The 27,585-nt window shown below is 39.9% G+C and overlaps 1 protein-coding gene across 1 annotated transcript in view; it reads left to right on the top strand.

Moving 5' to 3' along the window:
• ST8SIA1 (ST8 alpha-N-acetyl-neuraminide alpha-2,8-sialyltransferase 1) overlaps positions 1 to 27,585 on the top strand; it is a 106,635-nt gene that overhangs the window by 5,172 nt on the left and 73,878 nt on the right. The window contains exon 3 of the mRNA XM_026862336.1: positions 2,072 to 2,231. Within this exon, the coding sequence (XP_026718137.1) occupies positions 2,130 to 2,231 (102 nt within the window). The 5' untranslated portion in view covers positions 2,072 to 2,129. The remainder of the gene's footprint in view (positions 1 to 2,071; positions 2,232 to 27,585) is intronic.

Here is a 27,585-nt window from a genome sequence, read left to right as displayed (position 1 = left end):
AGTCTGCCTACATCTTTCCTGAATTGTGGGGTCTAGAACTGGACACAGTTTTGTCCTAAACTTCACTAATTTGGGGTTGACTTACGCACTGGAGCACAGTGATTTACAACTTTTCTGAAATACTTAATTATACCAATGGAGGAGCTGAGGTGTGTATGGAGAAAACATACGGAAACAAGTTAGTGCTTGTAGCACTTCAGTCTGAGCAGCAGGATGCTCTGTGGTTGTCAGCCCAGTACCCTCACAATGTAAGGTCTGGATATGTGGTGGAGCCTCATGCTTTGCAGTGCAGCACTGTGTGGTCAAATATTGAAATTTTGAGCCATGAAGTACCCTGTCACAATCTTCTGATTGAGTCTTCATAAACATCAGTCACCTCTTTGGCTGCCCATGGGGACAGCCTATTATAGGGGGAGAGTTTACCTTGTGACTCTTTGTAGAAGCTGACTTAACTTACAACAAAATGTGATACCCAGTTACCTTGTGTAATTTGCTTCTTTTTAACAGTTTAATCTGCCTACACATCATGTGCAAGGGCTACTGTCAGGTACCTGTTTTAGGAGAGGAGAGGACCTCCTGCCCTCAATCCAGCTTCCCCGTGCTTGCATCCTTGCTGTCCCTTGAGAGCCTTCCTCTTTGTGAGGAAGTGTCCCAGGGACCCAGGGTATCAGTGAGGGCAAGACTGCGCTGAAGCTGAGCCAGGACAAATGGGAAGTTCCCCAGCAGGGAAAGCTAACAAATAGCACTGACACCATTAGGTTTTCTGTTTACCATGCTACATTTTCAGGCTGTTTCCTCTTCTGCTAAGATTACAACAAATCCACTCTATGGTTTTCATTAAATTTTCAGTTGAAGTATAGATGGAAAATAGTATTCATACAGTTGGAGAAAACTATTAAGTTATGGCAAAATCAGTTTTTGATAGGAGAAAAAACTGATTTTAAAAAATTATCCAAATTTTGAGAAGAAAAGTAGCTTAAAAATTGTAAACATTTCTGTGAATGACTTCATAGTATCTCTTCTTTCACAGAGGAGAACAGCTATATCAGCATTTTAGTAGTCACTAATAACTGATGTTTCTGCCTGCCACTTGCAATTCTTATGCAGCCACTGGAAATGTCATCAGTCTCTTTAGGATTCCCTTTAAAATAAATGAGAAATGTATATAATAATATTAATTACTCTAATGGCATAATTCTGCAATGTATATTTTACATATTACATATGTGATATCTATTACATATAAAAACTAGTATAAGTGGCACCCTCCCTATAGAGAGCTATTTCCATTGGGCTTTGGAAAGATAGGATAGAACTTTTTATCATTCTGTATTTTAGGATATTAATTGCTGGGTTTGCTGTGATCCAGAATTTTTGCTCAGTACAACCTCCAGCCACCTTATCAGATCTCCAGTTTCTACCTAAGCTGAGTAATAAGTATTCTGGGGAAATGAATATGTAAGAGGATATGCGGTTTCAGCGAGGAAACAAGAAGTATAATATCCACTATGTATACGTAATCATACTGAAATGACTCAAGTTGGGCTTCCGTTAGAAGGCAGACTAATACTTCTGTGAATGTAACACTGGAATATTTAGTAACTGGAGAGAGATGCCAAATTTTTCCATACTTGTTATGTAACTGGGGGGCTTTAGGAGGCTTGCTCTTCACAAATAACGTTTGGTGCTGAATTTTCATATACCTCAGATTTAGTTTTCAAAGGCGCTTTTCTGATTTCTGTATGTGTTCGAGACCAGTGGGTTTTTTTTTTAATTATAATGGGTTGTAAGGGATGGAGTTTCTTTTGCTGAATCTTGGTTCTATTTCCATGCCACTCAAAAGGGACAGAGGTTTAAATTTTTTACTGTCTATTTCTAAGATTTTCTGAAATGAAGTGAGGTTTTCTGGCCCTTCTGTAAGTAAAGAAAAAGAGTCACCCATGGTTCATCTCCAGGCTGGGAAGATGAATGACTTGCTTTGGAGCATCTGAGAGTGGCAGGATTTCAGGTGTGAAGGGTGGTCGTTAGAGAAGGCATTAAAGGCTCTAATTAATATGGCTCTTTCTCTTTTGGTTGCCTTCACTAGGAAACTGCTGGAAGAATGCTGTGACCCTGGGCAGCTCTTTGCTATGACAAAGCTGAACTCCCCGATGGGAAAGAATCTCTGGTTTGATGGGGAATTTTTATATTCTGTCACTATTGACAATGCAACTTACTCTCTTTTCCCACAGGTTAGTAATCTTTTTTTTCTCTTCACTTTAAGTATTAATATACTGAATGGTAACATGGTGCAATTGGTTATAAATAGGCTAAATGCTAATACGTTAAGCAACAGTATGTGCTGCCTTTTTTACTTCTATGTTCTGAAAAATGTTTGCATGCATGTTAATATTTCCCTGGCCACTTCTCAGGTGTGTGGATGTACACAAGGGATGAGATTGGGCCACCCATCTTGACTTTTAAAATACTAAGTTCTGGCTATTTTTAAGAAGGTGATTTCTGCATTTCAGTCAGTGATCATGCTCGCTGGGAGCATGATCCCTCATCTAGAGCTTCAGGTCAGCTCTGTTTAGCTAAGATGTGACAGTGCTTTGTGTGAAGGTGTCCAAGTTACTGAAGTTTATTGATGGCAAGCAACATGATCCCAATTAACAGAAGCCTACAACTTGACTTTGTTAATTCTTGCTGTGTTTTGAATATTAGAAGTGGTTTGTTGTTGTTCAGCAAAGGTGTTTTAAGTTAAGTGCAGGGTTTTCAAGCACTGGGATTTTCTAATACTAATCTAGGCTTCTTGTATTTTTAATTAACATATGGACTGGTGTTAAATAATCAGTTTATTGTATTGAATTTTTTATGTGGAAGAAGAGATGTTTTATGTGGCTGCATATTTAAAGAAATCCAAGCATCTGGATGTATAAATCAATTTACATTTTACTTTAATTTATTGAATTAAAGGCATAAATATTTATTAAGCCTCCCAGTCAGTGTTGAGTCATTCACACCAGGCTTTATATTTGTTGCTGTTTCAGTTAAATGTGTAGCAGAGTTCTTACTTGTTAAACTCATCCTGAAAATAAAACATTAAAAAGTTGTGTTGTTTTTTTTTTTTTTAAAAAGTAGTTACCAGATCTCAGCAACAGAGTTGTGACTTCGAATGAGTTTCTTTTAGTTGAGGAAGAGTGAGGGGAAAGTGCAGAGGAGGTGGGAACAGTCACTTTCTGTGTTAAGACATTGTCCAGAGGAGTGGTACAGCTGTGTCTTGTGTACGCTGCCAGTCTGCTGTCTTGTCACTCAGCTGTACCTCTTGCAATGAACCAGTTGATGGATCTCTGCCTCCGTCAAGCTGCTCCCCAGATGCTGTGTCCCTGCAAGCTCCACAAACAAGTAGATGCTAAAATGTGCATGGTGAGTGTTTTTTCCTGCAGTACATCTGCGAAGGGGCCACCTGACTGGTGTGAAATTTTTCTCCCTGCCTTTGAAGCTGGTAGAAAGTTTATGATGTGTCACAGAGTGGCAGTTGTAAATCTTTTTTATGATGATTAGTATGATTTATTGATACAATATAGCACCATTTATTGGAGAAAACTGAAATCCTTGGCAGAGCAGTGAACTTCATACCATATAAAGAAACTGGCAGCAACTGCTCAAAATATGTACATCCCTTCCAACGTTTCAGAAAAGCCTCACCTGGGGTGGCACAGGGAGGTCACTATTTTGTGATGTATTTGGGATTTCACATTTTGTTTCCTTTGGATTAAAACCTAGCACTCTGCCTGGCCACAGTGGTGTCATACCTCCTCTCACAGAAAAGAGCAGAGTACTGGATGGGGTCCTTCAGAGAGGTTGATGCTGGTTAGAGTGGAATCATGGTCTTGGAAACTCCAATGGTTCCACGCTTTCAAGCCCTATCCTCAGAGTTTCTCAGTTGATTGGATCGAGAGCGAGAATCTGGGAAGCCCTGGAGAGACAAGCTGCTGAGGAACAATATGAGCTATGGAGTTGGCACTTCAGTGTCCCTTACACTTGCCAAGCAGGCTGCACAGCGGTGGTGGTGGAAAAAGTGGATTTTTATGATGCTCCAACCCTATAACAATGTTAGAATGCAGCTCTAGGACCAGTGCCAGAAATGCTCTTCCTTTAATGAATTGGCGTGCAGTTTATTTCTGACAAGTGCTACTTACTACACTTCATCTTTTCTTGCAAGTACCACTGCTTCTAACTTGATGTATTATTCCTATGCATATTGCCCAGAGGAATTCTGTAGACTGTTATCGGATGAAATCCTGCTAGGCTTAAAAGCTTAGGAAAATTTATTTTCAGTAAATTTTAAAAGGAAGTATTTTTCCACCTCTCTCTTTGTTTCAAGCAAAATACCTAAATTTTCCAGGCTTCTACTGTGAAGAATGGTGTCTATTAGCTTGCTAGCAACTGGCAAGTGATTTTTGTGAAGTTTCAAAAGTAGCCGGAAGCTTAAAACCACTCATAAAATATAGGTAATACTTTGAAATGCTCAGGGGATGAAACAGGAATGTAAAGGGCCACAGCTATGTTGATATAATAGAAAAAGTATTTTTTCCTGAATAAATAAAAAAGGCTCCATCCACATCAATCTGCTGGGATTAAGCCATTGTGTGCTTGAAGAAGATTTTTCAGTCCTGAACCAATTATTAACTTATAACTAAATAGCAAACTTGCTATATTTTATGGCATAGAATAAGCTGGCTATACATCAGTGGAGACTTAAACAGAAATAATGTAAGAATGCAAGAACTTAATATGTAAAATGTAATTTATTTTTCAATATGAATAATACAAAATAGAATGTTTTTTCTTCTTAATAGTCTGTAAATTTCGTACAGCTGGTTCAACATTTTCTGATGGAGTCCTTTTCCAATAAAAATGGTATTTCATCAAAATATACATTTAGTATCAGTTCATAGTTTTTTCAATTCTTGTTTGAAGTGAAAAGGTTAAAAGGTTTTGGTGGTGTTATGACATTTAATTTACCATTTTTTGAATGTAATATTTCAACTTTTTTTAATAATTTCTATTGCTAGCTATTTTTTCCTCAGACTTTGCTTGATTATATTCTTCCTCCTTTTATTTTTTTTTAAGTTTTTGATGGGCCAAGGGAGAAATTTATAAAAGAAAAAAGCTTTTATGTGAAAATAGTCATTCATTGTTTCATTTCAGTTCATGAGTGTCCTGGTTCAGCTAGGATAGGGTTAAGTTTCTCCCAAGCAGGGGCAGGGGATCTCCAGGCGGGTTATTCATACCATGCTGATGTCAGGTCTGGCGCGGCAGTGCGGGAAGCTTTCCTTTGTGGCTTTGGTCGAGGGAAGCACGCGCGGCAGGCTGACTGTGTTCACTGAGGTATTTCTGTATATCTTTTGTCTTGTTTACTGTTATTACTGTTTATTGCTGCTATTATTGCTATTGTTGTTCAGATTGTTTATTACACTGTTGTATTAAATTTCTCCTTATTTCAACCCCGGGATTTGTGCCCTACTCGGTCCGGGGGTGAGGGAGGGACAACAGCGATGCGGTCTCTGGTTCCGGCAGGCCCTAAACTATCACAATGAGAACAAATTTTGAAGTTGCAGAGTTTTGCATGAACCAACAATTCCAGCTGCTCCAAGTGGCTCCTCTTATTTTCTCTCTCTCTCTCTCTCTCTCTCTCTCTGTCATTTTCCCTCTGATTTCTAGAATGACATTTTTTTGAAACAGAAATGAAATATTACACAGACTGTACCATCTTTCCCATCCTGGAGAGAAACTGTTAGTGGCTCACTGCAAATACCTAACGGTCAGGAGAGGATGTGTGGGGCAGGATGTGGCTCGTTGCAGAAGAGCTCCTAGTGCACAGTGAGGACAGGGATCCCACCTACATCTCATCTCCCAGCATGTGCTATGATGGCACTGCCTGGAGCTGTTGGGTAGTGGAGTGTCATTTCAATTAAAATCAGACATTTCTTGATAGCAGCTTTGTTGTGTTACTTGCTGTGATCTACAGCATTATTTCCCACTCTTAGGAGACAAAAAGTGTAGAGTCTGCATATAGCTGTAGGTGTACTTTAACAATGAGAGGTTATTCCTACTGTGTACCTACTGCTTCTCTAATCCTTTTTATTGAAACTAGACTTGAATTTTCAATATTAGCCAGTAATTTTGATACATATCTGGGGGCACTGAGAGTTCAGAGATGCAGGTGACCCTACTACAGTTGAGATCAGTGGCATGAGATAAACCCCTGAATAGCCAGGCTGCCATGTCGCAGGCCATGGGTAACTTGTAAATGTATTCCCTTTCTGTTGTGGTCCAGCAATTACACAGAAAATGTAACCATGTGTTGGTGGGTGTTTAGGAGTCCTGTCCCTAACAGGACAGAGACATACATCCTCCTTGTTCTTCAGCCTGGAAGTTTAGCCATGCAGGTCTGGTCCTGTGGCGTTGTATTGAGGCACAGCAGAAGGCATGACTGGTGTTTTCCACCCTTTACTGTCTGACTAGAATGGAAGAAACCAGGCTTCCATAATATTCCTGCAGTAATTTTTAGATGCTATGAGTAAACGTGATGTAACCACAGGAGAAGCTGGGATGTAACTCAAAACCACGTGAGAGAAGTGTGAACTAACAATAATCTGTTTTTGAGTTAGAGAACAAAACAAGCTGCAGTTTCGAACATTTTCTGAAATAATTTTGTACTCGTTCCTGTCTTTTTCTTTCTCAGAGTTTCAAAAGCAGATTTCAGACTTATCTTTACTATTAGAGGAAAAAAACCCCTCACCCTAGTATTTAGCTGTTTGTGCAAATAATTGGGTTTTGTTATTTATTGGCAAAAGCTCATAGCGAAGAAAAACTGAGGTGAATTTCTGAGATTTCCCATTCCTCTTCCCCCAGAAGGTTAAAGAAATAGTTACATCAGATGGAACTTTTCACTCTGCATCTAAAGTATTATTTTGGAGGGTAGAGGAGTAAATACGTTTCAAAAGAAATTTCAGATGTTAAGCTTCAACTCTTTAATTTCACAAATTAAATAACTAATTGAAAAATTTTCTGGTTTTATTGTATTTCACCTGAAGGAGTTAGACACATTCAGTACTAGTAGATCACTTCAAATTACTAAAATACAACTCCCCAGCTGCTCAAATCCCTTCTAAATTTTCACCTGGAAAATGCTGTCGACTACAAGAATGGCTACTTGAAATTACCTTTTCATGAATAGTCATCACAGATGGTGTTTGAGAAATCCAAAGGAAATATCTTCAAGCCACAAATAAATTTGGCAATATTTTTCAAATTATTAAGTAGAGTCTAAATTCTTGTCCCTAATATAAAGGTAGGGGAAAAGTTAATTGCTCTACTTGTAAGTGTAAGATGGAGACATTCTCTGACATTTTCTGGGTTATGGGGGTGAATGTTGTATTGGGTAACAGTGAATGACTTTATGATTGTGCTGTGTGATTTGTGTTTTTTATTAAGGGGACTTTTTAGTTTCTGGGAGCTCATTTAGTTTTTCTTGGTTGCTCATAACATTCCTCATTTGGCCAGAGATTTTATCACATCTTTCTCTGATGCTGGTACTTGTGCCAAAGCAAATTCCCTGGTCTTACAATTGTGGCCCAGAGCTAGTAGAATAATTTGTAATTATTTCAAGGAATTAATTTAGATTTGGAAAGGGAGTTCGGTATAGAGTCTGCAGGCGAAGATTAGAGGAAAAACGTATTCATCCTGAGGAAGAAAATGGCAGTTTGATTCAAGTAAAAGGTGAGATCTAGAAGCAGGGTTAGGTGGGAGTGCAGCTGCTGGGCAGACACAGAGTGGAATGGAAAGCTACAGCTGTGTAAGGAGTTAAGAGGACCATGTTACCTTGCTTAGGGCAAATGCTCTGTGTTGGACTGATTTTAGACCCAGGTGATCAAATAATTTTGTATAAAATGGGAAACCACCTGAAGCGAGGGGGGTTAGGATTTTGATGGACTGCAGTGTTGCCAGGAGACATGAATTATTGCCTGTGGTGTTGACTTTGGAAGGGCTCTGTTAATTTTTGCTACCAATTTAACTTACTGAAGTACTCTGTTCTCAGTAAACCTCTGTAATTAATAGCTGTTATGTGTGTCCTGATTTTTTTTCTTGATGTCTTGGGTAGGGGCATGAAGTGCGTGCAAACCTAATATTTATCAAGCAATTCTTATATTTGCTTCCATTAATTCTACTGTATAAATAGTACCTCCCTGTCTTCTTCTGAGTTGTATTTAATTAGGATTTGGGGTAATTTCTTGGTGCTTTCCCTTTTCTTCCTTTTTTTTCTCTCTTTTCTTTTTTCTTTTTTTTTCTCTCTTCAAGCATACTGTAATGCAAACTATGTTCTTGATTGGGGCTACATATATTTATTAAAAATAAAAATGTAATAAACATTATTGCAAATATGGAAAACATTGTCTACTAAAAGGCAAAGAGGTAGTTATACCGTGAAGTGACATCTGCATGTTAGGAATGCAATTAAAAAGATCTTCTGAATTATTCAAGCAATTGTATCGTATAGAGCCTTTCATAGATTGTATAGTGCCCTTCATAAACTGGGATATGAAATACTATCTGTGGAGACCTGATGAACTGTGCTCATTGGAGCATGAGACTTCCCTTCAGTCCTGGATAATCTAGCCATTGGCATCAGGGTGATTGAGATTAAAAATCTGTCTTAATATTTAGTTAAGTGAAACCCCTACTCTCACTTTGATTCCATACTGACTAATAAAGAATTGGACCATTTTGTGCAGCCTGTTAGCAAAACCGGAATAGGGCATCGTCTGTTCTATCTGGTCAGTTAAACAAAATCCATATAGTCCATCTGAGACTACTCCATATAGACAAGATGCAAACATGCCTGATTCTGAAAATCAAATTTGTTCTAAGACTGAGATGCAATGTGTATAGTACGAAGTAATTAACTAGAGGATGGGCAACATGCTCTTGTTGAAATGAGTTCAGACCAAGGAGTAGATTTCTGTCTCTGTTGATCATCGGATGTGTTCTTTGGTTTCTCTGGATTTGCTAAAACATCTTCAGCCAAGCTGCTTAGCCAGGCTGTCTTTGGTGAGCCCGATTTTCTAAAGTTTGTCTATAATAATGCACATGCCAAATTGTCTTTATCTCAGTCAGAGCAAATACATAAAAAGATGCTGACCTTTCCGAAACAGAAAGAAACGGAATGACTAGATCTGGCTGCAAAGTGTCAGATTGGCCCGCAGGCAGAGAAAGAGGAATGACTGCCCTAACTCAACCTTTTTATTTCAAATCTAAAGTGACTGAGCATCAATCACTTTCTTCCCGAGATAACACAAGAGCTGATGCAAGCACACACCAGTGCCTTTGCCAGACAGACCCTTATGCCCTTGGGCATTTAGAAGACCCCACGGATCAATCCCACCTCTGTGTGGGATTTTGGGGATAGGAGGGTGTGGAAGAGCAAATGTGGTTCAGTTTCTGCATTGTTACAGATCCTGAGTAGTACTAAAAGAAGTATAGAACCCTGTAGAGTTGTGGAGCCACCTAAGACAGAAGGAACATGGGATATTTTCAAGAGGATAATTTAGCCATGAGGGTGTTGCAACTTGGAGTGATACTATATTTGGAAAACACTTCAAAGAGCATATTTATTCATTTCTGTGGGTAACCGGGGCCATACAGTTACTGACTGGTAAAATGCAAGCCTGTGCATGGAGCGATGTGGTGGTGGCATGCTGTCCCAGGGAGGGAGGGGACACTGTGGAAGGGCATCTGCTGACAGAGGCAGGGAGGATCTCATGGCACTGCACACTTGTACACGTTTCTGCTCATTAGCTTCACAACTGAAGTTTGCTACCTCAGTTAACATTTTTGACAGTACATAGAGGTCATGACTACAGATGTTATGCTGTGAGATTGTAAAGTACAGAGCAAAAAAGCTGAACCCAAAGAGAAAGTGGGCAGAGTGGGAAAAGACAGCCCAGAGAGGCTGTACTACTGCCCTGGGAATTTTATGGGCTTTTTAGTCAGTGTTCATCTGCTTTATGGGGACATAGACTTGCTGCTTTATAATCAAGAAATGTTGTATGCAGAAGAATAATTGAAAAAAAAGGTCACAGATGAGAAGCTATAGGAACAGCAAACTTCTGACGGCTACAAGTAACTACAGGGCATATGAGCTGCCTGAGTGAGGGTATAAAAGTAGAAATAAGAGTGAGTTTTAGTCTGCCCAAAGGCAACATAATTAGATTTGGTTTGTTTGTTTTACTGTAGCTTTATGTAACTGATAAGATGCTAAAAGGAGGTTCTTTCTCCATGCAGGGTTTTTTTCTGGCAGTGAGCGCATTTATATACCAAGACTTCCACCTTACAGGTGCAATAAAAACCTTGGCTTCTTTGGAATTCAGTGTCTAAATCTTGAGTAAGCTTTATACTTTGTATCCTGTCCATGGCCACATGTTAGCCTTCCTTATTTTTTATTAATTTTATTATTAAAGTCATCTTGTTCAATTTATAGACTTTTTGCTGTATATGTGACTATGTATTTGAATTATTCTGTGATCTGATTGCATTACAGTAATTTGCTGTATTCAGTAGTTAGGTTTCTTGTTGAGATACTTCTAAAATAGGCTTAATGCCAGTACTGGTTTGTTTTAGGCTTAGGTTTGGTTCCATTGTGTGCCTGGCACTTAACACTTGACAGTAGAATGAGTAGGAATTGATGACATGTTACATACTTCTATTTTTCATATAGTTGTTTGGCTTCTCACTATGGCTCGTGAATTTTACTGGAATGTGGCAGGATATCAGATTATGTTCAGAAAGTATTTCACCTGCAGCAAAGATGTAGCCCCTTCTCTCAGGTATTCATAAATACAGGTGGAAGCGTGGCTTAGCAGAGTCAGCAGGCATGAAGAAAGTCAGGGAAGGTTACACCACTGCAGAAGATATTAAGAAGCGGTAGCATGCTTACAAATCTTGTAGGAGGATTATATAATGACTTTCAAGAGATCCTTTATGTCTTCTTGCTCGGGGGGGAGTATGAGTCCAGCTTTACATTTAATGAGAAATCTGCTGCATTACAGTTCAGGAATTGACTTACGTATCCAGGCATTGTTGATTTAGAGTCGTTATAACCTGATACGGCATGGAGGGGAAGGGCTGTGGTTCTCATCTGGAACAACTTTTATGATCTGAATGGCTTACGTGGGGTAGGCATTGGCTTTCAAATGACGTTTTGGACATGGGGAAGATAACACAGGAGTGGTTTCTTACATCAGGATACACCAGATAAATTCCATGATGATAGATGTGCAGGTGAAGTACTGTTTAACTTGCTGTTGCTCAGATCAAGAATCCAGGCTCTTTTTTTTCTCATTGATCAGCAGAGCTTGGACTTTTTCAGAGCCTTTAAGGATAAATTTGACAATTAAATCTGTGATGCGGTTTGTGTACTGGCCAGTAATTACCAGTCTGATGTGACTGTTTTGTGTGTGGTGGCTAAAGGGGTAGTCTGTAGTGCCAGGGAAAGGCAAGATAACTGAAAGCACTGGTATCCTTCCAGCTGAAATGAGTCAGGATATGACATTTAACAGCCTTGTGAGTTTGCACTTGTGTAATATATCTGTGAATCCCAAATGCAGAAAGAAATAGTTCTTTCCAGTGTGGAGATGGTGCCTTTTTTTCCAAATTTCTTTTTTAAAGACTGTCTTACACACTTGTGCAAACCATGGGCTGGTGACAGTTGGCAATGCTAGTCTAGGTATGTTGTGGAGAAGAGCAACTTGCATATATGCATACCTGGCTTTCCCAGTGATTTCAAAGAGGAATTCTTAAGCCCAAGAACATGGTTTAGGCTTGCTGGCTTTAGTCCAGCCCATCAATCCCAGGAAGACTGCTGCAGACATTCACTGGTAATTTTCATGTAGCGTACGTTATTGCCAGCACGATTCTGCATGCTTTTGTAGGTGAGCCCTTGATCTGTAAACTGAAAGTCAGTTATAAAATCCTGTGAGTGGGGTTAGGGTGAAATTTTGAGGTGCATGGTGGCTGCAGTAGAGCTACCTTAATACTACCTCATGGAAGCTCAGTCTCCAATGGCTGTATTTTTCTCAGTGTAAAATGTACTGGACTAATGGTCTGCAATTTCAGAAGGTTCAGATGAAGTACACTGGGTTCTAGATGATAATTTGATCCGGAGGAGATTACCTGAATTATTACCAAATATTAGCTCTATGAGACCTGAAATGTTTTCTAGGAACTCCCCAGTCATCCAGATGCATTTGGGTACTTTCATTCTCTGGCATGGGAATTGCATGTTAGGTGAAGAACAAAAATTATACATGGGGGCAGTGGGGGGGCTGGCTTTTCCTTTTGCCCAGAGGATTTGCCTTTATCAGGAAGGGGACAGTGAAGTTTTATTTATTAGTAAATTATCCATCTTAGTGTGAGGGAGTAAAGGTTGTGATCTGAATAGCCTGATATGAAACAGCTTTTGGAAGTCAACTATCTTAATAATAGCATGGCACCCTTGTCCAATTACTGCTGCTCTAACTAGTCTTCTAGCACAAGAGCTGTATGGCTAAGTGGGAGTGAATGAAGAACATAATTCCTCACATCCCATGCTTGAAACGTGTGGGTTTAGGGTTTTATTTTAAGACAAGGTTCAGATTCATAGAACAATTTAAGCACAGGTATATTACACAGAAATGTGAATGTGTTACTCAGTTGTGCTGATGGGGATATTTAGTGAGCCGTTCAGTCAGATAGGGATAAATGTACTATGTAAGGCTGATAGGCCAATTTCTCATGTGTGTAACATGTCTTTACTTAGGGTTTTATGGGATGTGACCAAAGCACCAGTTATAAGAGAACAAGGGCTTCAATTGTAGCCCCTCAACTGAACAATACCAAACCTAAATCAACACCTGTTTTCACACAGTTCCCTTCACACTCAGAAGGCTGCACAAAGAAGTGCATTCAATCACACCACATAATTCAGAGGTAGAGCACTATTTATGATTTTATTTTTACAAAGCCAGGCTTTTAGGGGAAAACGTCTTGCACCTTCACATGGGGATTCCCTAGGCAGGGTACACGAAAATACAGGGGCACCATCATTTAATTCTGATGGTATCATATTGAAACCTATGCAAAGTCATTGTCCGGAAGGGATATTCAGCAGTCACTGCTGTCTTGCCTCTGCCTGATGGCAGCCAGTTCTGCCTGGGCTGTACCCTATAGATATTGGTCTAATAATTTTTTACAGCTTCCAGTAATAGAAATTTCACAGCCCACTAGGCAGTCCATTCTAGTACTTTGCTGTCCTTATATGTAGGATGTATTTCCTGATATCTAACTTAAAATTAGTTCTTGGCTGTAACTTAAGAAATTTTTTCTTATCTTTTCCACATAAGACAGTGGGGAGGCTTGATAGCAGTAATTTTCTCTAGGCTAGACAACCACAACTCATTTAATGAGTAATTTTTTCTAAACCTCTTAATGTTTTTGTTTTCTGATAGTCTGTAAGGAAGATGCGTGACGATTAACTGTGTGGTGCCCTCAGAAATGAATCCTCAGACTTTCCCTTTCAAGATGGTACAAAGCATCAATGCTGTATTCTCTGAAAGGCAGAGTTTAATGGCACCTTTCTGCTTGAACAAGCTTATATTTAGTGTTGCTGATTATTCCTGTAGCCAGAAGATCACTGGATGTTGCTACCATGAGGTAAACCTAGTATCCCAACATACATGCTCATCTTTTCTTCCTGAAAATGTGCACTGAGGACTAAACAGGGAACAGAGCTCAGGTATTTTCTCCTTTATGGGGTAAGATCGCTGTGTGCTGCAGTCACAGCTCAAACAGTCTGCTTCAGCTAATCACACACATCTCTGCCTCAGTAAACTGAAAGTACTTTATATAGCTGGAGACAGACAGACAGACAGTTGTCAGTGACGAGGCTCCTCTCCAGGGAGCAAAGTGAAGATTTCCTGGAACTACCATTGTACATACTTATTTCCCAGTGCATAGAGCCAAGCTGAATTAGACCTGCCTGCAGGGCATGAGATAATACCAAGCAACACTTTCTCTCTGTTGATGATTTTTAACTAGGTTGTGAGTATGACAAGAATGTAGAATGGGAATGTGTACTGTATTCTGTTTTTTAGGCTGGCTAACCTATTTGTAGACTAATTCATTAATAGGCATTCCTCCATCCAAACCATCTTCAGCCTTTTCCTCAATCTAAATCCCACTGTCTTGTGTCACTTCCTTTCCCTTACACCAGGGCTTGGCATATGCGCAATGTAGCTTGTTATTCAGGAGCAGTGCTGCAGATTTAAGTGATGGGACTAGGCTCAAAAGGAGACAGTTTAGGTGAAAGGAGACAGTAAATGCAAATGCTACACAGATCTATTCTGTAATCGACTATTGTGCTAGAAGAAATGAGAAGGCCAAAGATAAACAGTCCTTGGTGTGAGTATGATGCTCTCTTTAATAGTTCCCTCAGGAGCTTTACAGTAATTCAAATTCAATGCATGGTGTTACTGTATAGCTAAATCTATGCCTAGAAATCTCTGGAGACAATTAAAATGAGGGTTTCTGCATCAGGAGTACATGGGGAAGAAATACTGCAAAACCCCTTTTTCCTGTACAGTAAACAGATATATATATAGATGCTAAACTACTTACTCTTTTTGCTTCACAGACAAAAAATTGGAAAAGACCTACAGAACTCCTGTGATATTCTGGGCAGTATATTAATATAGCAGACAGGAGCTCTTCTCCACCCTATGTCATTGAGTAAGGCCTTTGGAAAGTGAGATTACCTCATTTAAGCTCGCCAGCACTGATTTCCTGACTCCAGTCTTGGCAGACTTTTTGCAGTTCCAATTCCCCAGTTTAGAGTCTGTCTTCCAAGTGGTGCCCAGGGCTTGCACCCCTTCATCCTAGCATGGCTGTGGCTGTGGTCATCACAGCAGTTGCATTCGTGTTTTCCAGGCAGTCACTAAGCAGGGAGATGTGGGTGCTGGATTATTAAGCACCAGAAAAACCATGATGGGGAAATGAGTAACAAGCTTGTTGCAAATTAGGTCAAGTGGAGCCTGGTTACACCAAAGTCAGTAGCAGTGTTCCAGCTGATTTCAACATGGCCAGCATTTAGCCAATAATACCCTCTTGCTAAGTATAGTTCTGCTAGGGACTTGAAAATTTGGTTTTGTGGCTTCTACCTGAGTAACAAAGAATGACTTTTCTTTTTTTCTTCCATTTCTTTGCTTTTAGTAGGCTTTGTTTTCATATAGTGATTTTATCTTCTTCATCTAGTCTGACTAAAAAATATTTGTTATACCCCTTAAGACAGACCCTGAGTGAAAAGGCAAGGCAAATTTGAAACAGCTGCTCAGATGAGGTAAAATGGAGCTTTTTGTCACTGCTCTTCCTTGCCCACATTCCAACTGACAACATCCTTTATGTTGCTCATGCCAGTAAGCAAGGAATCATGCCCCTCTTTATGCATTGCTGAGTCCTTGCAAGCATGCTACGTGTAAGTCTTCCAGAATCTTTGCACGCTTTTCTAATTCTCTGTCTGTGTCAATGATCTGATCTTACTCTGACTGTTACTTTTGCAAGGCAAAGGCAACCTTTTCTGTATGCTTGTCAGAGTTTGTCTATGAAGATGACATATGCAATGGTATGCCACAATGGTCAACATATAGAAGTGGAGTCATCCATGATTTTGTTGGGCTTTATTTTCCATTTAGTTTTTAAGTGGTACGGAGATCCTTGGCATGTGATGCAGTGAAAGAATTGAAATCACTGGTATCCTGGTTTTCTGATGCAGTAGTGGGAATATTATTTTCTGCAGCTTTTCCTTGAGAGAGGATCAGATACTATCCTCTTCAGATATGAATCTACCCCAAATTGTCATCAGGGTGCATGGGTAGTCCCTGTGTTTTGGGATTTTCAAACTGAATATGTGGTTACTTGAGAATAGACCATCTGAGAGATGAGGAAGTTGTAGAGAAAACCTATGTAGTGATAATTAGCAATGGTGGTTTCCCTTTAAAGTTTGATATCTGGTCCCACTGGGCACTTATAAGGCTGAATACTTTTCTGAAACCTGCTATTGTGTGAAGCCTACAAAGTAAATAAGTTTTCCAGTGAAGATCAGAGACCTGCTTTTTGTGATTTCAAAGGGTCTTCTTTCATCAGAGATGAAAAATGTCAAGGTGAAGTTAGTAAGTGTTCGGGGTGGTTCTGCTCCAATGTAAATTAGATTCTTCCTGCTACCTTCATTGCTAGCATTTTTATCCTGCAAGGAGCATAACTGTAGATAGTAGTAATTAGGTATGCAAGAGGTAATCTCTGGTTTTATTCTTTTAAGTATAAGCTTTCAGACCTTCTTTCCATTTTTCCAAGCACTCTGAAGCTTGATATACCAGTTACTTCTATCCAGTATCATTCTTCTTAACCATGTAAACTTGATTTTCACACTGATTTGGTTTGTGAAATGCGTGTTAATAAATATGTCCCTGTTATCCTTCCTCTTTGCTTTCCCCTACTTGTGAGTACTGCTGGGTCTGCTATATAACTTCGCATTCTAGTCTCTTTGCCAGCTTTAGTTGAGGGTAATACCTGTCTACAGTAATAACCTGAAAGGCCAACTTGACCTGGCACAGGCCTTAATGTAATGGCTGTTACCAACTCAGGTTTGGTGGTTACAACAAAGTGCTGAGGAGAGGAGCTGGAGTGAAAGGAATTTAGCATAACAGGCTCTCTATGAGTGTAGCTCTAGCAAATCATTTAACTCTCACGTATTTATGAAATGTGAGCTTGTAAAAATGGCACCTTTTCATTTAACAGAGCGCCTTCTTTCATATCCCTGAGGTTTATCTCCCCACTGAAAAAAGCAAGTATTTATTCCTATCATTCCCTCAGAGCACAGTCAACTACAGAAAAGCAAGCTATATTGTATGTTGCCCTGCTCCTAACTAGCATTGCCAGCTTAATATCATACGTTTGTCAAGTGCTAAAATTTTACATGATTCTGTTACCCTTGCTTCTCCATAGACCTGATCAAGTCAGATCAAAATCAAACCTGATTTACTAAGAGATCTAACAGAGGTCTTGATTTGAGAAATTATATGTTCTTGTAATAGGCACACTTTAACTCTGTAAGAGCAAAACTCTGGCTTGTCAGCTGAGATAGGATCTTTCCATGCTTAAGCTGAAATTCTAGCTGCTGTCTGACTGAAAGGGGTAAAACCATAGTAAATATATGTTTTGTCTGATAGCAGCAGAAATTTTGATGATACAGAAGTAAGATGCAGATGACACAAAGTTGGATGGGAGTGTTGATCTGCTCGAGGGTAGGGAGGCTCTGCAGAGAGACCTGGACAGGCTGGAGCCATGGGCTGAGGCCAACTGCAGGAGTTTCAATAAGGCCAAATGCCGGGGGCTGTCCTTGGGCCACAACAACCCCCAGCAGCGCTACAGGCTTGGGGAGGAGTGGCTGGAGAGCTGCCAGTCAGAGAGGGACCTGGGGGGGTTGATTGACAGCCGGCTGAACAGGAGCCAGCAGTGTGCCCAGGTGGCCAAGGTGGCCAATGGCATCCTGGCTTGTGTCAGCAATAGCGTGGCCAGCAGGGACAGGGAAGGGATCTGACCCCTGTACTTGGCACTGGTGAGGCCGCCCCTCGATTCCTGTGTTCAGTTTTGGGCCCCTCACTACAAAAAGGTCATTGAATGACTCGAGCGTGTCCAGAGAAGGGCACCGAAGCTGGTGCAGGGTCTGGAGCACAGGTCGTACGGGGAGCAGCTGAGGGAACTGGAGGTGTTTAGTCTGGAGAAGAGGAGGCTGAGGGGAGACCTCATCACCCTCTACAGCTACCTGAAAGGACGTTGTAGAGAGCTGGGGATGAGTCTCTTTAACCAAGTAGTAAGCGACAGGACAAGAGGGAATGCCCTCAAGTTGTGCCAGGAAAGGTTTAGGCTAGATATCAGGAAGTATTTCTTTACAGAACGGGTTGCTAGTCATTGGAGTGTGCTGCCCAGGGCAGTGGTGGAGTCCCCATCCCTGGAGGTGTTCAGGAGTCCGGTTGAAATAGTGCTGAGGGATATGGTGTAGTTGGGAACTGTCAATGTTAGGTTAGGTTGGACTAGGTGATCTTTAAGGTCCTTTCCAACCTAGTTGATTCTGTGATTCTGTGAAGGTAAACTAGTATGTAGACTATATTATAGATCTATTTGTGTTTAATCCTATTACAGGTAAGAGAGTAAGACTAAATCAATACTTTTCAAAAGTCACTCTTTTCAGTGTACTTGTATTGATTCTTGTGAAAGACATCTGCTGTCTGCAGCATCCCTTTGGATCAGTGTCCCCTTCTCTGATAGAGAAGACCTTTGTCTTCTTTCCTGCCACCCCAGCACAAAGAAATTTACCCACTGACACCAAAAGCTGAGCCTTAAGCTTGACTCTGTTCAGAGGGAGCTTAGTTCATGACTTCGTAAATGTCTGAGTAACTCCGCATGTCTTTCTCCTGGGTTCCAGCCCAAACACCCTGTACTGAGCCATTGCTGATGACTCCCTAGTTTCCCTAATTCTTCATCCTCTGGCTCTGAGATCACTCCTAGGTAGTCTCCAGCCCTCCGCCCAACCTAAAAGTTGGCCTTTTAATCACAGTTAGGGTGTCAATTGACTCCCCCATTAATGCTTTTTGGGCTGCTGTCATGTTGTGTGGACTTCATGCAGTTTATTGTAGACCTTAGAGACAGAGAGTCATTGCAGTGATAAAGATGAAGGGGATGAATCTCGTTTTGCACCTGTTTAATGGCAGCATAACTCTTCAGGTTTTTTTGCTTTATCCTGCTGTGGGGATTTGAGTCCTGAATAAAGATGAGACAACCTATTTCCATGTAAGTGCTACTCCATTAGTCCAATACTGGGGTAATTTGCACACCTGGAGTGAAATTCAGAGTGTTCTAGCAATGAATTACAGGGTTTTATGGTCAGTTTTTCAACTGTAAAATGATTTGCTCATGATTGATGTCAGATAGGAGTTGCAGTTGCTTTGCTGTTGCTTTTGTTGTCTAGATGTCGTTTTTACCCATAGTAATACTGTGTAGTAATGTTCTCCTGTTATTCTGATAGCTTTCTTATAGCTTTGAAGGTATAAGAACACAGATAAACCAAACTTTTTAAAGAGACGTAATGTGTTTTTAATAAAGCAAGATGAGCTGAGCAGGTTTTTTTTTTATGCAGACCCCACAGTGCAGAGTTTACTTTTGTTCTCTGTTTTATGGATGGAAAAATAATCAGTTACCAAAGGTGATGATGCGATTAGCAAAACCTAGAGCAGAACTCCAGTTTAATGAGCATATATGATATAGGTTGTATGTTTGGTTTGCCATGTCCAAAGGAAACAGGGCACAATTCTTAAAGTTTTTTAATGCTCATATGAAGTTTTGATATATTCTGTATTTGCCTGATCTAAGCCAGTGGGCTTCCAGTCTTGTTCAGTATAACTCAATGGTGAAAGAGGACTTCAGAAGGTTCACTGGCCTGAAAAGGTCTTTTTTTTTTTTTTTTTTTTTTTAAGCTCATATCCTATGCTTGATGCACTGACTTCTGACATTTAACTGGCTAGTTGCTAAATATAATCAGGAAACACAAACCAGGCAGGGTACTTACTAATCACAGGCAATATGAGGTGAAATGATGATTCTGCAGACTACACATGCGGTCAGGAGTTTTGATGAGTTGGGTTTTACTTAACTTCAGCTGCGTTATGGTTTTCTTTTCTTTATTCCTCTATAATTAGAATCTTGTTGCTCATACTTATTTTCTGAATTTTCCTGCAGTGGGGAGTTCTCCATTATGGCATTGTGCTATTTTTTTAAAGATGTTTTTCTTGCATGTCTGAACATGCTCTTGTAAGTCCTCTCCCTAACCCATTATTTAAGAGTATAGGCACATTATCAATTTATTTTGCTCTCTCCATTTGTTTCTGTGTGTTTTTCGATCTTTTTAGATCACAAAACTACTCTCATTCCATTCTCAGTTAACATGTTGTGATGACATTTGTCTGTGGCATTTTAAAGTGAATTTAATATTATTTTAATGCTCTACACATCAGAGTTTTGGAAATCATATAAAATTATTTTGTTAAATATCTCATTAGCAGGCCAGGTATGGCTCATTTTTGAAATCCCCTTAAAACTTCTGTAAATACAAAAAATCTAAGATGTGTGGTGTTCCTAATTTGACACCAGTCTAAATCAGTCATTTATAACAGCACTTTTACCTGTAAATTTAAGAAGTTTATTCCATCTTCTGGAAAGTAGGTCAACATCCCATATACGGTTGTACTTTCAAGGAAGCTAAATACACTATAACTTGCAAAAATGTAACAGGTATGTGTGTGGCTTTGAATAGCCTTTCTGCCAGAATTCTGGGAATTTCTCTTTCAAAAAGCATTTTCTCTGAAATTAAGCTTTCAGGGTCTTTTTCATTTCACTAATATGTCTAACTATTTTACTGGCATCATTCTCCAAATTTCTGTCAGAAGGAGGAAATTTTAAAAAAGTGGTTTTGTACTTAAAATTTGTCTTTTGATTGCCATATCTTTGTTTTGCCTTCAACAGATGTCTAGCTACTTAGCTGAGGGAGAATAAAGCTGTCTCTGCAAAAATGAGCTGAGTAAAGATTATTTTTTTACTTTGGTGGTGTGTTAAGAGCAATTTACACTGTACATTGATATTCTTCCCACTCCTTTGGAACTTGTCAGGAATCATTTGCGATAGTTTCATTTGAATGGGGAAGAGGAACTTTAGGGAAGGAACGGAAAATAGATCAGTGATGATAGGGGTTATATTATAGCCTATAGGTTCTCTGGGGTTTGGAATCCCCATTGCCTGTGCTTGGAGTGCTATAGAAGGCTGCTTACAGATCAGATCCCAAGCATATGTATGATGATGATAATGATCATTCTATCAGCCACACTTAATTAACATCTTTCTTCAAATATTTTGACAACTGCAGGTGCAAAGAGCTCTGTGCTATCTCCAGTGCAGTAGACTTAAAGGCAGCAGGAGCTCTTATGACCTGACCTGACCTTCTGAGTAACTCAAGCTGTAGAGTTGCATCTGGTGATTTCTCAGTCTAGTATGCTAGTGGTTCTTCAGCTGCTGCATGTTAGTGCTACAAGGCTGCAGTTACTGTGCTGCTGCACTGTTACTGCTTCTGGATACAAAGGACTCCTTATGATGGAACACTTAACACACCCCAGTAATGACTTCTAGTAACTCATTGTTGCATCCAAAATATATTTTATTTCTGCCTTCCCCAGAAGTATAAATGTGGGAACAGAACTGCTGACTTTGTCCATCCGACTGTGCAATACCAAAATACATCGCTATAGCTTAAAACATTGATTTTTCAGAAAATTTGCTGCCTAGGTCTACAATGCAGACAAGACATAAAATGTTTTATCTTGCCAAATCATTGAAATATGTGAACAATCAAAACACAAATTAAATATAACACACATCCTGATTGCAGTCAGAATATTGAAAAATGCTAGCCATTATCCTAAATTTAAAATTCACTGTGGAAAATACAGGGTTTTCTGGAGAAAATATTTTAATTTCTATCCCCACAGCTGCTTGGACTCTTAATTGAGTGACTGAGCTTTACTTATGTGCTTTAGGTTCTTTAAAGCACCACTCTGGCTGTGCAAATGGATATAAATTACATCAATGTTTAGAGACAATGCAAGTTGGGATCTCTTGGGTGTCCGATCAGCTATGTAGGTTATTTCCTCATCTGCTGGGTCAACAATGAGAACTTGCTCTTCTGTTACGTTTATTGCAAAATCACTGCAATATTTTTTTCATTCATTTATGGAGCTTGTTATTTTAGCTTGATTCATTGTAGTTTACCCTGTGTAATGTTTATTTCCAGCCATTGCAGTCTATTATTGCATTTTTGCCATTATACTCTTGCTTTATAGGTATATATGTATGACATATATGAATATAAAATTACATCATTCAGCACTTTGGAAGTAACTGACAATATTCTATCTACCAATGAAATCTCTTTTGAAAACATGTTATGGCTTGATATTTCTCCATGTGTACATGTGCTTCTGGCTGGGAACTAGAGACTTCTTTTTTCCGACTGCATGAGCTTTTGCATTAGATGTCTGTCCTTCATATCAACCAGATCTACAGGCCTCAGCTAAAACCTTTCTTTCTATCTGTCTGCCTGTGTCTATTGTTGAATGTTTTCTTGTGTATGGCAGCAGAGAGAAGGGGAGGAATGCTGAGTGCTGGCTGCTTGAAATCTTGCATCCTGCTATGTGATGCTTTTGGAAAGGGTATCTCTTCACCTTTTGCTGACCCACTACATGAAACTCTGTGGAGCTATTTCCTAGGCTACTCAGTGGGAAGAGGCAGAGGTGCTTGTGGATGTGACTCTGTGCAGTATTTGTGAGAGGTTTCTGGGAGGTGAGGCTGCAGCCCCATGTGGAGTGGCATTTCATGGGGTTTCTCTGGGCAGAAGACTGTGGCAGGAGTCACACTGCCGCTTCTCTCTCTATATAACAACCTGTGTGCTTATCAGGCAACTGCACTTGGGATTAAAAGTCCTAAAGCAGGAGAGAATTATTAACTCATATATTGTTTGTGCCATAGTGGGGGAATGTGACACTGGAGATGAGCATCATTCATAACATCTGAGGCTTGAGAGGTCTGAGGAAGTGTTTCACCTCAACCCCTGGATGACCTGACAGAGTATGTCTCCTACCCTGAAGCATGTGGGTTTTGTTCTGTTGTGGGATGAGATCTTGGGGTATGCAACAAGCTTGTAGTTCTGTGTAGAGTCCCATTACATATCAATTATTGCAAGTTCAATGGAGCTGTAGCATTTCTTTGATGATGTGAGTTTGGATGCCTGAATTTTAAGTAGGAGTGGGAGAAATTATTTAAACAAAACACTATAGCCTGTGACCCACCGCTTTGCCAAAATCAATGTGAAAGACTTGCCCATCTTGAATTTTAATGTAGAATCATTGCTAATTTATCTTTAGCACGGTGTTGTAAAACAACCTCCTCTTCACTGCAATATTTGGAGTGCAGTATCTGCCAGTCAGTGGTATGTACAAGTATCTTCAGGCTTAATGGTGAAAATTTTCACTGCTTAAATGGAAGCTTTGCAACTAGACTTTGTTGTGACCAAAAAAAATATGCAGGCCTTTAATATCTATGAACTTTTCAGCTGAATCTTGATCATGAAGTAACCTTATGAAGTAATCATATGAAAGGTTATGAATTTTACAGGCTTCCAAGATTTTCACACAAAACCTCAATGAAACTCAGTAGTCTGGTAAGGTTTCACTTTGGGATTTAACTCTGATATGAACCAGTGTTCCAGATTTTCAAGGGAAAGAAAAGAAGATATTACATGTGTGAACGTCTGTGCAGTAAGACTGATTCCCTGTTATCAGACTCTTTAGGCAGTTTTATGTAGCGCTGTTACTCTGCTAGTCATCCAAGGGGCTGAGGGGGTACCAATCTTGTGCTGGACCCTTATCTTTATTTCCAGGTTGCCTTTTCTGTCATCATAGCCTTCAAGTCTTTCACTCCAGCTCAAGAAGGACCAGTACCTTCCTAGGTTTTTACTATTCTCCCCACAAGAGGCCTCTGACTTAGTGAAATTATTATGGGCATCCAGGCTATCTCTACACTCGTCTTTAACAAAAATGACAGCCCAACTGATCTTACTTCACAACAAAGTGATATTAATCTGAGGGACAAGCATAGTTGATAACAGTGATAAAATTTAGTGGTATCGGCAATATTTTTGACAGGGGACAGTGCAAGAGCCCTTCACTTCCTCTTTTCCTTGCTCTTAGCCTCCTGCCCTCAAAACAAATGCTGTCTGCCTTTGGTAAAGCTGCTTCTCAGAAAGTACTCTTCTTGGTGTGACTGCATGAGACAGGTCACAAATGTGTCTTCCAGCTCTGGTTTTCAGGCTGGATTATGACCATTGCAACTATCATTCCATATGTGGTGGCAGGATGTTGTATGCCATGGCCTCTGTGCCCAGGTGCTCTTCTACGTTGTCTTGTTATGGTTCAGCAAATATCTGCTTTCTGTGGGTGGGCATGCAAAGGGCTCCTGGTATAGTTAAACCAGCCATAGCATTTGACCGTATACCTTGAAGATGTACCAGACAGGTAGAGCTTTATTATGGGTGTTTTACATGTACCAGGCCAACTTGTCTGTGTTGGTGGTAGAAACCGTGAAGGTAATAACAAACGTGCCATGCCTTGCTAAAGCAAAGGAGAAGCTGTGTAAAAAAAGGTGAGAAAATTCAGGCTATGTCCATCTTAGACAAGTGTCACATTTGTTCCTGGAGAAAAGAGTACATTTCTATGTTGAAGGGCATGAAAATGTAATTAGAAGAGGGATGCTGTTAAAAAGAATTTATTTAATCTACTTGTTCTCTGCATATTCTGAAGTCATTACACTCTTATTTACTGGAAAAAAACTACAGTATTGTTATTAACTTGGTTGCTGCAGTGGAATAATCTAATAGTCTTTTGTTTCCAGGTATCATGAATAGCATTATCAGGAGACCAGCAGAAAAAAATGGAAGACCTAAGTGATCCACTTGTACAGAGTCTTTACTAGTGATGGCAAAAATACAAAAAGACCCTAATCTGACTTTCTAATCACAGGTCATATTTTGAGAGATTACACCCCTAGGGGAAAAAGCATATTTTTAAATTTAAGTATGACATTTTTTAGCTGCATACAATTGAGAAGGAATATAATGTACAACATTCACAATGTTATTTTGCAATCTTTTTTTTTCTAAGTCTGCCCTTTAAAGGCTATCCAGACATAAGTGGAGAGCAACACCACTTGAATATCTCTCTTTAACTGACTGTCTGAGAGCGCTCTAAAAATAAACTTGGAGATACTTGTGGAAGATGAAGCTAGAGGACATAGTTACATGTCTTATTGAAAGCCAACAACCAGCCTGTGACTGTCCTTTTCCATTAGATTCCTCATGTGAATAAAGAAAGCTAAAAGAAAATCTGGAAGATTAAATTTGGGGAGTATTAAAATCAGTCAAGACTGTTTTCAAAGGGTGGAAGATCATGGCAGTTCTTGTATGACTTCTGTCTTAGGAAAAGGATGAAAACTAAAACAGTACAATGATTATAAGAGGTGGAGTGAAACGGTTTTCTTAGCCAAAGAAACAAGTCTGGCAAGGTTATGTGTTTTAAAATGCTATGTGGAGGCTATGGTCATTTGTCACGTTTGGATGTTAGTGTTACATGCTAGTCAGCACTGGGAGCGGGTTCATCATGAGGCTAGTTAATGACCTGTCATCCCTATGGGGGACCCAGATGTTCTCCACTCATAAACTCCCAAGTCCTTTGCTCTTTTACTGCTGTCTCCTCTTCCAAGTTGCAAGGCTCCAATGTTTACTGTTAGGAAACTTCTCTCCCCAGCCAAGTGTTTGAAAGGGGCTGAAGCAGGTCCCAAAATAACTAAGTGGAGGGAAGGTCCTTCAGACCTTGAGTAGCTTGTTGGTCTGTAGTGCTTAGAAGTCAGGGAGTAATCCATCCAGTGCACTCTTGTTATGTTCGTAGCTGCCTGCTGAGCGAGTCATCTTGGTGTTCATTAGTTTGTCTTGGATTTGCTTTTCATTTGCTTTTAGTGAAAAATAAAGTGAGCTTTAGTTTAATAGAAAGCTGAAAAACTATTTGTCAGTTATCTTAACAATATCTTAAAATGGAAAAAGTAAGAATGTGATGCCTTAGTGACTACTCTGATTTCTGTGGTTCAGCTGGCAGAGGAGTTTGTTAAAACTTCTGACATTGTCTTCTCCAAATTGCAACCTCTAACAGAGGACAACACATAATTTTTTTAACCTTTTCACTCAGTGAATGCAACTATCCACAAAGAGATTTTTTTTTTTTTCCTGACCAAATGGAATGGAAAGCAGAATGTGAATGACATAAGATGTGACAAAAATGGGCTATCGAGGATTCAGGGGTATTATTTGCTCAGAGCAAGAGGATAATGAAGGTATGAAAAAGTATTAAGCTCTGTCTGACAGAGGCACACAGTTCGTTATTGCTGTAATTCTTCAAGGGAAAACCGGACCCAAAGGCTAGTGCTTCCCCTTATGTAAGCTGAAATAATTTCGGCTAGTACTTGGCGCGTTCCTGCGGGTTTACAGCCGCCGGCGGGTCCGGGGCGGGTCCGGGGTCGCGGCGGCCCGGAGCTGACCAGGGTGCTGAGGCGCGGGCGGGGCGGCGGCGGAGCAGACCGGCAGGTCACAGTCAGTGGCTGTCCGGCTGGTGCAGAGACACTGCAGCACGTAAGAAACAGCCGATAGTGACCAGTTTTTCACGGGTGACCCTGACTGGAGCAGGAAGTTGGACTAGGTTACCTGCATTATATGATGCTAAAACCAAGACGGTGAAAAACGGTGTTCTTGTGAAATTAACTTTGTTCTGTATTGCCTTTCAGTAGGTTTGCAGTTGCCTCGGTCTGTGCAATTTAGCTAGACTTACTGTTTTCAGATTCTGATGTGTAAACTGCACTACTCCAGACTTCAGTCTTAGGCTGGGTTTAGTCCCTGAAGCTTACCTAGCCTGTCTGTTTTGCTGTGCTCTCAGTAGAGGAGCTAGCCCCAAATGAACTCTTTGTGTTGGTTTGCAACACGTGACACTTTGTTTGCTTTTTTAGGGAACCTACACTGTTATATAATGAAATGTTTTATTATTGATATAGAAGCGATCATTTTTTACGATAAGTTATTCAAGCAATCTCATGAGTTATGTTCATGCCTCTATGTGAAAAGACATTTTAAAGGAGTTTTATTTTCATTACAGGAACAAATAAACAGTGTATGGAAACTTCATTGATTCTGTAATTGCAACAGCTTTTCCCCTCTGCCTCTCTGGACTTCTAAACTTCTGTTTTCATAGCCTTTAGACATGACATTACTTTCTTCTAATTGCTTCCTTGTTTGGAAAACATTCCTTTTTAAACAATTTGGTAGTCACTCATTATATGTAAATACTATTATGCTGCTAATCACCTTTTTTACTTTTCAGAAAGGTCTTTTAACCTTGGCTCTACATTACTGCCCTAAATAAAAATAGTATTTTAAATGAAGATCTATACCCTTGCTTTACAGGCAGTTCTTAAAATTCTTCACGTTGCTTTTGTTGCATACTATTGTTTGCTTTTCAATTTTTTGGGGTTGACTTTTCTTGTGGTGTTAGTTATGTGAGCCAACTCACATGTTATCTAGGTTTGTGGATGAAAGATACAGGCTCCTGTCTTGGCCCAGATATAATGGCTCTTTGGAGCTGGGTATGTTTGTTGATTTCTCAAACTGTTTCTTATTACTTTAGTGTGTTTTATGTATTTGGTTTGAATGTGTGCTATGGGAGGGGGGAAAAAAAGTGATTGCTCACTTCTCTGGTTTCATGCCATTGTTTCTTTCAATTCAGTAGTGCATTTAAATGAACCCACTGTATCTGTGAG

Source organism: Athene cunicularia, assembly GCF_003259725.1.
Source record: "Athene cunicularia isolate RWA chromosome 1 unlocalized genomic scaffold, athCun1 chr1_part2, whole genome shotgun sequence".
NCBI lineage: Eukaryota > Metazoa > Chordata > Aves > Strigiformes > Strigidae > Athene > Athene cunicularia.
Note: the sequence above shows the minus strand (reverse complement) of the source record. Positions and strands in the feature narration are given on the sequence as shown.